Source organism: Crinia signifera, chromosome 7, assembly GCF_055691185.1.
Source record: "Crinia signifera chromosome 7, ASM5569118v1, whole genome shotgun sequence".
NCBI lineage: Eukaryota > Metazoa > Chordata > Amphibia > Anura > Myobatrachidae > Crinia > Crinia signifera.
Window position 1 is genome coordinate 93,014,091 of NC_139223.1, and position 12,038 is coordinate 93,026,128.

The 12,038-nt window shown below is 36.1% G+C and overlaps 1 protein-coding gene across 1 annotated transcript in view; it reads right to left on the reverse strand.

Moving 5' to 3' along the window:
* The window catches only part of TMEFF2 (transmembrane protein with EGF like and two follistatin like domains 2), a 697,773-nt gene that overhangs the window by 531,980 nt on the left and 153,755 nt on the right, over positions 1 to 12,038 (reverse strand). The window contains exon 4 of the mRNA XM_083153496.1: positions 10,905 to 10,931. Within this exon, the coding sequence (XP_083009622.1) occupies positions 10,905 to 10,931 (27 nt within the window). The remainder of the gene's footprint in view (positions 1 to 10,904; positions 10,932 to 12,038) is intronic.

Genomic DNA, 12,038 nt, shown 5'->3' on the forward strand with positions numbered 1-12,038 from the left:
GTTAAAATATTTACATATCAATTCAATCTAATTAATTATTCTCCTTAGATTATATGAACTGTTTCTGACCCTTTGAAACAATATGATGAACTATCTTGCACAGAAGTAGGATTTCTTTAATTTATCATACAGTAGTATATATACTGCATCCCAATAGGCATGCAGTACAAAATCCAAGCAGACATGTTAGAGGGAAAAATGATGGCCTCTCTCATGATATACTATTATTATCATATAAATTATATGGTGGAATTTAATATATTATTAAGTTGGCTCAGAATTTGGCATTACGCAGTCTTTTGATTACTCAAGTTTATAATGATACATGCTCTTACATATGTTATTATGCACTTGATAAACTCAATAAAACATATTGGAATTCTGACCCTTCTTGATGAAGGAACTTTGTTGATCAATAGTTGCTGATTATTGAGAGGCAGCATGGTTGGCAGTGGCATTGTGTCATCATGGCCCCATCACTGTTATTTTGTATAAAGCAATGCTACCAACATTGGGAAGCAGGTGGCAGGGCCACTATTTGGCGATTTTAATATTAATGCCGGAAACGGGAAGATGGCCTATGAGAGACTTGTATATTCTTTTGGGCATTTGGGAAAGCCACTTAACATTTGTAAATGTCCCCGATTATCTAGGAGAATGGGCAAGTAAGGCTTATTTACACATTTTAGTGTAATATACAATATAATAATAGAACATTAAAATTTTTCTTCTCAAAACATGAAACCATTGACTATACAGTACTTTTTATTATAGGGTTGGTCTATTTTTAAGTCAAACTATATCTCAGATATAATAAAATCTTCAGCCTGAAGTCTAATCTTTAACACAATATTATATAATATTTGGGCTGCTGTATATGGAAAGCTAACAAATAATTTCCCCTTAGTATGTTTTTCACACACCATGTTTCTTGAACCGAGAAAATACAGTAGGTTTTATAATATTAAGAATGAATAAAGCAGAATCAAAGGCTTAATGCAATAAATGATGGAAAGCTAGCCCCTGTCATTGTAGTAAGGGAAGTGTGTTCTATTTTGGTTTCATGTAATCCTCTCAGTAACGTTAACGCTGGAGATTTCAGAATGCAATTCAAATCATTCATCGTTACAGCTTCCAGTTATTTTAATTATAATTTGCTAGAATGGAAAAATAAGATTGTGCTGTGAGTTTTTGTCTGTCTTGCAGTATTGTAAAGGCATAACTTAGGAATGTCTGTGGAAACTGCCCTTTGCTATGTGCTTTGTGCTATTCCCTTTCAAGACTGAACTATCAATCAATTGTGTAATAAAGTGGAGTGAAAATGCTCTGAAAAACTGACAGCTGTTGCCTGCATTTAACATTTAAACAAAAATGCACAGGCGGATCTAATTAAGTAACTGGTCAACAGCTAATGAAAAAAGATGGCACTCTAAGTTAATTAACATACTATTATTTAGCAAGACACATGCTATCATTTCTGTATAATATGAGGTCAATGACATGACTGTTTACTTGTACAATATATTGTAGAAATGGAGATTAACAGAACACTAAAATAGCTCTATTGTTTCTTTACACGTGCGCACACACATGCACATACACACACACACACACACACACACACACATATGTATAAATAGGAGAGAACATAACTTGTTCTCACTGTAAAGATATTGTAGAGGGAAGATCATCCTAACCCTTCATTCCATACACAGTTTCACCCCTATCTACCCCTCTACTCTTGAATGTAAGCATTCACGAGAAGGGCCCTCTCCCCTCATGTGCCTTTCTTTCTCTTTATGAGATTATAGTACTCCACATCCATGCAACAGTGTCTAACCTACAGTTTCCTTACCCTTCAACTGTATTTTTTTCGGTAGGTAAGTACCATATTTTTATGGCCTGTATCTGTTTTTGGGTCTCCAACTGCCCATTGTAAGTATAGAAAAAGGAGGTGTGGCCATGCTCATTTACCCATGACAACCCCCTTTCTGTATTTGTACCGGTTTTTGCTCTTAAGATGCAAAATACCACCCCAATATTTGTTTTAAGCCACATACACACTAAAGGACACTTTAAACGATATCATATTTCTTCGCAAAATCTTTTAAAATACTTGTGTGTACACTCAATATCATTAACGATGTGCACTCTCATGCATCATTAATGACTCCTCCCGTTTAATGAGCCTGCAGGACAATTTTGGCTATATAGCCAGCAACTCACATGTTCAGCAGGTCAAGGTGATGTCACTGAACACTATCGATTTCCAATATCATTCAGTGCATACATTCTATTCAGCAGCACACAGCCGATATCATTAACAGCAAGGATTGTGTAGTGTATATGGGGTTTTAGTGTCATGATGGCTGATACAGCAGTTTTTACATCAATTTACTTGTCCTACATTTTTTATACTGTAATGGTGTGTGCACACGTGGGCGATATGCCGTGCTATGCGAGTCCCGATGCGTTCAGATCGCATCAGGACTCGCATCGCACGGCATGCTAGAGTGGCACAATTTAGACTATATAGTGCAGATCTGCACTATATAGTCTTGCCTGCCCTCTCTATTTCACTGCCGATTTGCGCTCACACGGGAGCACACATCGTCAGCGCATCGGGCTCACAAGCCCTAAAAAAGCATGCAATCAGCATGCAATATGGCTTCCGATGTTCACTATATCAGCAACATCGGAAGCCATATCTTACCATCTGTACACACCATAAGTCCCTGTTTTCTTGTTTTCTTGTTTTGCTTATTTGTTTATGGACTTTGTTAGACACTTCAGATCCCTTGTGAAAACATAAAGGATGATGATGATAATATTATTATTATTATTATTATTATTATTATTATTATTATTATCATTATTATTATCATTATCATTATTATGCAATGATAACAATTTAGGATGCTGACCCACTTCTTTTACTTTTGTATTTGCAAAGGAACAATCCCAGCTGTCGTCTACTGATAAAGCTATTATCAGATCTGGTGGACGTAGCCCCACTCGCTCTTATTCATTAACTCCACTATAACTATAAGCCAGTTTTTACATATAATAAACAGAATAATAAACTTTTCAGTACCACTTTACAATTCCCTGAACTTAAAACAAATAAGACAAAAACATGGGACAAATGTTGATTCTCTCAACTAGTTTTTCAAATAATTTCACATAATCAATATATTTATGAACAATACCATTGTCTGTATGAAAATGAAACAGTTGAGGTGATTTATCTAACGAATTACTCTTAGAGGAGTCATGATGATGTCTTTGTATGGCTACAAATAGTGGGCTATAGGCTAGCATACAGAGCATGCACAAATGTGAAGTGGCCGATCTGTCTTTCTGTAAAATGGGCATTTTGGAGTGGCATAGTCTTGGCAACAATGCAACGTATGTGGCTATTTTTCTCAATGGGAGTGTCATGAGATTGTAAGCTTGTAGCTTTACCAATTCTAATGATTGTTGTAACTGTGGAAGGGAAAATATTGGACAGAGTGACTTCTTGCTTCAAGCTGCATGGATCCTTGTATTAGCCATACAGAAACTCACATTAGCATAAGGTAATAAATCAGGGTTCATCATGCATTAAGAAACTATGGATTGTGCAAATATATCATTAAACACATTTATAAACCGATCAATAAAAAGGAGTGTGATTACTAAATAAAGCAGATAATGAATTGACATTGACAGTCAACATTGATTGATAGGAATATCATCCAATTAGGCTGTGGAGGATTACGGTCTCTCTTACCAGACATGAATGGATTTTAAGAGAAATACTGTATTCAAAAATATAAACCAGAAACATAAAATGAAATAACACTCATACACAATAAAATACATAAAAAATGTTATTCTCTTCCATAAGAACTCTAGAAATAGGCCTTTCCCATTGCTTCCAAAGTCACAGGTCGCAATCAAACCACACTCCTAAATAAACACTTGTATTGACCAAGTACTCAAAGAATCTGCTCCTGTGTGCAGAACCAAAATTACAAGAGAGAACATACTGTACCTCCCAACATCCCAAGTACAAAAATGCTGAAAGGTCTGATCAGGTCAATAAATTGAGATGTTTGTACCACTACTCCAAAAAGGGAAATCCAAATTCAAACAAATACATATCTACAATGCAGGTGTACCAAAATGAGTTGATATTTAAAGAAGCAGTACAAAAAAGTGGCTTTGTTGTGATGTCATTTGGTAAGATTTGTTCTAGATGGCTGCCTATTTCTTTACTATGTATAGTTTAATTAGATTTGTATGCTTAGACACATACTGTACCTCCCAACATCCCAAGTACAAACATGCTGAAAGGTCTGAACATATCAGTAAATTGAGAGGTTTGTACCACTACTCCAAAAAGGAAAATACGTGTTTAAGCATACAAATCTAATTAAACTATACATAGTAAAGAAATAGGCAGCCATCTAGAACAAACCTTAGCAAATGACATCACAACAAAGCCACTTCTAAACAGAACTATCATTCTTTTGTTTTGGTACTGTTTATTTAAATATCAACTCCTTTTGGTACACCTGCTTTGATCATTCTGCATTTCAACAGAGATTATCAATCTTTCCTACATTTGCCTCACAGTTAAATTAAGGCACCATAAAGATTGTTTGATGCAGGAAGGGTTCAAGAAATTAATCTGAGTAGCTATCAACCTCTTCTTTCTATGGAAAGTATATAAAATATAGATCACACCATTAAAAGCCTACGATACATTTAAAAACAGTTTACGTAACACTTCTTTACAAGTTTATGCAAGCAATCACCAGAATTGCATACATAATTAAAATCCCATAAGACTTGATTTACACAAGTCCTACTGCATAGAAAAGTAAGAAGGAAAAGCCTACAAATCACTTTATTCTGTTCTTCCAGTGCAGGACTCAATACCAAAAATAATACTGAGCTCTGCAGACACAAAATTAGAATGGCTATCAGTGTCTAACCACTTAAAACTTATTTTGATTACATGATACCGAAATCTATAACTGCTGACCCATTTGTTCAATATCAATCTTCAGTCTCCAAGAAAAGTGTCTGTGATAGGGCAGATGTTCACTGGGTTATTAGAGTTCATTGAAGGACAACTGAAACAGTGTCAGCAAGAGTAACATGAAAAAAAGCTTTTTCTCTTTTTGGACCTAAATATAAATGAGCAGTATTTGAGAAAGAGAAGGCTGTCATTAGTGTGGCGCACTGGTAAAGAGAGGTGGTTTTAATAAAAATTAACTTTTAATTATTACATCTTAAAATGGCGATATATAAAACACATAACATACATGGGTAAAGTTTTGACAAGGTAAAGATAAAAAAGGAATGAATCCTTGCTTAGTGTGTTTCGATATCCCTTAATGAAAGTTATGGACAGTGGTTGTATCAGTGCCACACTCGATGGGTGCACTGATCACTGCCTTCAATAATATCACAAGTATCCCCACTGTTCGGGCCCCCTCACATTTATTTTATGATGATTTGGTGTGTCTTGTTCAAAATCGCCTGGTGTGTATCCACACGTAATTTCGTATGCAATAAATTGGTTGGATATGGAGTATTATACTTCCTCAATTAAATTGCATTATAACAGAAAGATATGCCACTGTAGGTGTATGAAAGAGGCCACAGTGAGGTTGGTGAGGCGGATTCGGGTATTTTGCCTATAGCATATGCCGCTCATACACTACCAAACTCAGGCTTTAATAAATACAGTTGGTTGGTTGGCTGTGGATATGTTGTAAGACACTGTTTATGATGCGTTTAGTTCACCAATCATCATCATTGTATTGTAGAAACAAGTGTGGGGATAATATGCAGTGGGCCCCTACTGGGTGAGTCCCCTTAAAATTATTATCATGTGATTAAATGCGTCTTATCACAATCGCCCAGTGTGTACCCACAATGGAGATTGGTACAATAAATTGGTTGGTTAATACACTCAAATTTTTACTGAATATTACAGTTTATTTATTTGTATTAGGTAGCACTTCGGCTGTAAATACGTGGAGGAGCTCCTAACGGCGAATGAGGTCGGCAGGAGTATTGCTTATAGCATTATAGCATGCCGCTCATACGCCCAGGTTCTCTCTGTACACCTGTCTGTTCTCCGGGTATACACACAGGCAGTGTTATTGTAGTTTGTATGCCGGTGTTACACTGGGAGACACTGCAGTGTGATGGTCACAGTGCGGCTCCCCCTATCAGTGCAACTTTGTATTCCGGTTACACGCTAATGTTACAGGTAGGCAGTATGGACGCCGGACTCCTTTAGCAGCCCAAACAGCTGGCTGCTGTGCAGCAGGAATGGAGGAGATCGTGGTCAGGGTCTGACCCCACACCTCCTGTCCGATAGTCTCTCTGGTACTGCCTATGGTGCGCAACAATCACAAATCAAAATACATTGTATATTGGGGAAGGGATATGGGAGTTTAACACACTAAGTGTGTGTGGTCCACGCACGTATCGCCGTTAGCTTCATCAGGACCTGATGAAGATTGGTAACTATTGACGTCCAGGCACTATATACGTGCATACCTCACTCTAAGGAACTTGAGGCCAATGAACAGGTACTGGTATGGGATATAAATATCAAATAAAAAGAAATAATCTTTTTATTGGCTAGTGTACACTTTGTATTGAACCACAAACACTTTGAATTTAACGGGACTCATTTTGTGCAAATGCAGGGAACTGCTATGGGCACAAAGTTTGCCCTGTCGTACGCAAATATAAATATGGACAATTGGGAGAAAAGGGAACTCTATGGCTTCAAGGTCAATAATGTAAAATTTTATAAAAGATACATTGATGATTTGAAAATGATTTGGGATGGAGATAAAAACAGTATAGATGAGTTTTTCAAAACTATACAAATTGATAATCATAACCTCAAATTTACATACAAAAAACACCCCACTGAAATTGACTTTTTAGATATCTTCATAGTAGTAGACCCTTTAGAAAAAACTATTACTACAAAAACTTTTTTCAAAAAACGGATGCAAACAGCTACATCCCTGCAGATAGCTGTCATCTAAGAACATGGAAGAATAATGTCCCTTACACCCAATTTATAAGGATTCGCAAAAATTGCAGTGATATAAATATGTATTGGCAACAATCTGATATTTTAGTAGAAAAATTCTTGAAAGAGGCTATAAAGAAATAAATATTTGCAATAACGAAAAGAGCAGCCCACTTCCAAAGGGCGGAGCTGACGTCACATGACTTCCCTTCCAATACCTGGGCTAACCTCTGTTTTCCCTGGCAAATACAGAAAAGGGCTGGTTACCACCCACAAATGCCGGCTTTATGTCAATCAACTTACGTACTGAAGGCTGATTGTACTAATCCTTGAAAAGGGATAACATGGAGACTGATAAACCACCAACCAATCAGCTCGCAACTGTCAGTCAGTTATATGACAGTTAGGAGCTGATTTGCTTGTTGATCAGCCTTCAGTGTAAAGAAGTTTGAACTGTTTTGAAGAGTTCCCAAAGCTTAATGTATATTTTGGTAAGCTTTATATTCTATAATAAACTTATGCTTGTTCATATCTTACTTTATACATCTGATTCTCTGTGCTACTGTTTTTTTTTCATTGATAACATTGCATTAACAGACCATGGGCCAGATGCACTAAGCTTCAAAAGTGATAAAATGTAGAGTGATAAACAGCCAATCAGCTCCTGCCTGACATTTTTCAAACACAATCTGTGACATGGCAGGTAGGAGCTGATTGGCTGGCTGTTTATCACTCTCCATTTTATCACTTTTGAATCTTAGTGCATCTGACCCCATTTACTAAGCTTAAAGCAAGCAACCTTATTTTTGTGTAAACATTTGCATAAAAACAAGTAAAATCTTAGCTAAGGGTTGCTATATGGGTATGACAACTAGACACTGCAGTAGCAGCACAAATATTATCTATGAGCTTGCAGGAACAATAACAGTCATGACATGCCTCTGCTTTACCAACCACTCCCCATAAACTTCCAGTTGACACCGCCAAACAGTCACTTATTAATCACTTTGACCTGTAATCCTCATTGTAAGTGAGAAAGCACTTGTACCTTTGATCATGCACATTGGGAACTTGGCCCATGTGTAGTCTGCCAATAAATGCTCTGTTGTGTGATAATCGGCCATTGTATATAAACATGAATTAGGCCCATAGTTTAGGTCAGTGGTTCCCAACCCTGGTCCTCAAGTACCCCCAACAGTGCACATTTTCCAGGTCACCCAGAAGGTGCACTCATTATTCAGACACATTTTAAAAGGTCCACAGGTGGAGCTAATTATTTCACTTGTGATTCTGTGAGGAGATCTGCAAAACATGCACTGTTGGGGGTATTTGAGGACCAGGGTTGGTTAAGGCACTTATGTTGTACATACTGTTTAGCATTTCAATCATTATTCTAAATATTTGTAGTGTACCGCAATCACATAGTAAAGGACACTGTAGGTATGATATAAAAGAGGATTTATTATAACATAACGTATGCAGTCTCCAAATTAGAACATTCTAACATAAATTCCCACTCTCCATCTGTCATTTGTCCAATATAATTTTACCATTTCAAAAAGGATAAAGTAAGTAATTTATATAATGTAAAATGAATATAGTACAGACTGCATAAATTGCTTTGTGTGAGTCTGGTAACTATGAGTGCATTTAAAAGGAACATTTCAAATTTAAAATCCAACATTTTCAAACTTAGTAAAAAGGTCTAAATGCAAAGGAGGAAAATATTATGCAAATCAAAATCATATTAAATGTTCATGTTTTCACAGTGTTATTACACAATTGATCTATTGCACTAAGCCAACCTTTTTTCACATTTTCTTTTACAGTGTTTAAATAACTGTATACAGTATATTCTATTATGACACATTATAGTGCATGGGTTGATGCTTAGCACACCGAGGATCTTATCAGTCAGTTTACAAATTACAACAACTCTACAATTTTTTTGAGGTACCAAAGCATTTGGTAAAAGCTAATAGGATGAAACCCATTTAAAGAGAAAAAACTGATTGGTTGATAGAAGCAGGATGCAGAATGTTAAATAAATTGGGAGTGTGGGGACCATCAATATTCATGCATCCCAGCTGCACCCTATTGAAGCTCGTAGACCTATACCATTATACTGTCTACTGGTCAAACTGTAAAGTATATCAATCTACTGGGTAAACAATGGACTTGGTTCTATTGACTTATGTAAAAAAAAAAAAAAAAGATTATATATACCAAGTACATTAAAAAAACAACAGCTGTAAAACAGGAGATAGTCAATCTCCAAACAGTTGCAATTGACTTATATACCTAGAATTAATCAATTTACAACTACTAGGTACAGTATAAGATTGGTTTGGCTCGAAATAACCATGAATAGTTACAGTGCAATATAAAGCCAAGGCATTTGCCAATTGTTAATCTTAAAATAAATGGGCAATTGGACAATACAACTAATTTTAGCAATTAGAATAATTAAAGCTTCTAGCATATTTTAATGCAGTCTTTTTGTTTCAAAATCTTAGGAATGAAATTAAATGGCTTTTATCTTCTGCTGAAACTTGAGTCAAACAATTTCTTGAATTCCACCTAAATTTTAGGCAAGTGGATCTCTTTTTGGATTCCCTTAGATAATTAACTTATTTCAATGTAAAGTTAGCCTGAGAATGGTACATAGAAAAACTAATAAACAAATTCTAAAAATTCCTTTATTATTTTTTACTGCCTCGTTCATTCAAAATTATAAAAGCCCTAATAAAGATTTGACACAATAAATGAATAACCAATAAGTCAAAAATGATCCATGGCCCATGTACATTTAGGTTCTTCCATGTATCCCTCCCTATCAGTAGCTCACCACATATACCCCACCTCCTAATAAGTCATACTTTAAACCCATAAACAAATAACTAAACTATGAACTCCCACACATAAAGCAATGTATTAATTTGAGAAGGATTCTGGACACAATACATTTAGCCCTTGTAAAATAAATCTAGATTGACAGCTTATCATTATACAGTAATTCATTTAACAAACCACATTAACTGGAAATGCATTTAACTATTGATATAAAATAACCAAATTACCATTTAATCTATTTTTCCTTCTAGAATAATTTTCCAGCCAGTCAAATGTACTAAACCTTGGAAAGTGATAAAATGGAAAGAGTTGATAAAGTACAATGTGATAAAGTGGAGAGAGAAATCGTACCAGCCAATCAGTTCCTAACTTCCATGATACAGGCTGTGCTTGATAAATGAGAGGAGCTGGTTAGTTGGTAGTTTATTTCTTTAACTATATCATTCTCCAAGGCTTAGTAGATCTGCCCCTTAGTGACATAAAAAGTAGGTTTCCCCAGCAGCTAAGTTATTACTGTCAGTTTCACTATAAATAGTATACATTAAGCTGCAAAACGCTTAGCATTGTTGTAAAATAAAAAAAAAAAATGATAGATTGCGTATTTCAGTGGCTCCCACTCACTTGTCAATAAAGCCCAGTATCACCGTTCTTTTAATCCTTTGAGTGCCAACGTTGCTGTGAGAGATCCTCAAAATATCCGCTAAAATTGCCAGCGTAGCACAACGCGACTGTCCTTTTTTGGGGTGCAATATTTAATTAAACGTCAATTAATAAAGTTCGCTGTATTTGTATTTATTCTTAGAGAACAGTCGCTGTGAGCTGGCACTTTTAGCAGATATTTTGTGGATCTTTCACAGCAATGTTGACACTCAAAGGGTTAAACCTAATGCGTGTACATGGTATGTTGAGGAAGAATATATGAACTACTGTATCAAATGTGGAATGGGAGATACTGTACAGGTGCATCTAATTTTTCAGGCAATGCATGATCTCTTACCTCCATCTCCAGAGCCTGAACCTCCCTCTGAAAAGAAAAAGAAAGAACAAACACCTTAGATAAACATTGTGTTGAAGCATCACAGATGAAAATGAATACAGTATGTTATATGATTTCCTGTTGAGTATACATTACAGACAAAAGGAACAATTATATGATGGCCTAATCTCAGCTGATACAGTATGTTGCCTGTTTATTTTCTTTTATTTCTTCTTTTTTGTACAGAACAAAATGTTCAAGGTTAATGCAGTATTATGCAGGTTGTGACAGAGAAACACAGAGAGAATCATGTTCGTTTTTTGTCATTGAGTTTAACCTTTTTTCCCCAGTATAAATTCAGCTTTTATACAAGAGTTGAAGAGCAAGCAGTGAACACAGACACACTTAACAATAGAGCAAATAGGGTGATAAATTAACCTAAAGGTTATCAAGAGCATTTAAGCTGCATGTCATTTCATTTTCTGAATTCAAGATTTGCAAACATATTCCTCACTGTATTCATGAGTCAGCCACAAACAAAAAGCAGAGATATCAATGTTTAATAATTGTAACATCTGTTATGTTGTTTTTACTATAACTCATAGCTGTATTTTAAAATATTGAGTCACTAAAAGAAGAAGTACAAACTGATAGCCAGCAACATCAGATAAATGCAAAAAGATTTTATGGCATATTAATAAAGTGCATGAGTGACAATGTACACACAAAGTATACAAAAAGAGATCCGGTATATGCAAATATAGTGCAGTAAAAAAATACTTAGCAGCATAGTGAGAACCGGGGCATCTCCAGTAAGGTCATGGCACGACGGCCGTTTCGGTGCAACCAAGCACCTTAGTCATGTGCAACTGACCTACAGACAAACTGCCAGTATATATACCATAGAAGAAACAAGGTGATTGGCTAAGCGGACACACACCCACGTGCGCCGCGCGTCACAGACGGATCCTAACAGTGACGAAAAACCGGAAGCGTCCCAGACGCACTACCGGTATAGCGTCATGACATAATCCCGTCGGAGGGCACGATCCGCGTCAGCCGACGCTGGATCATATGTGTCCTCTCAACAACGGAGGGTAGTCATGGCAACCACTTAAAGGGGAAGAAGGCCGGACTTATATAATCAGAAACATA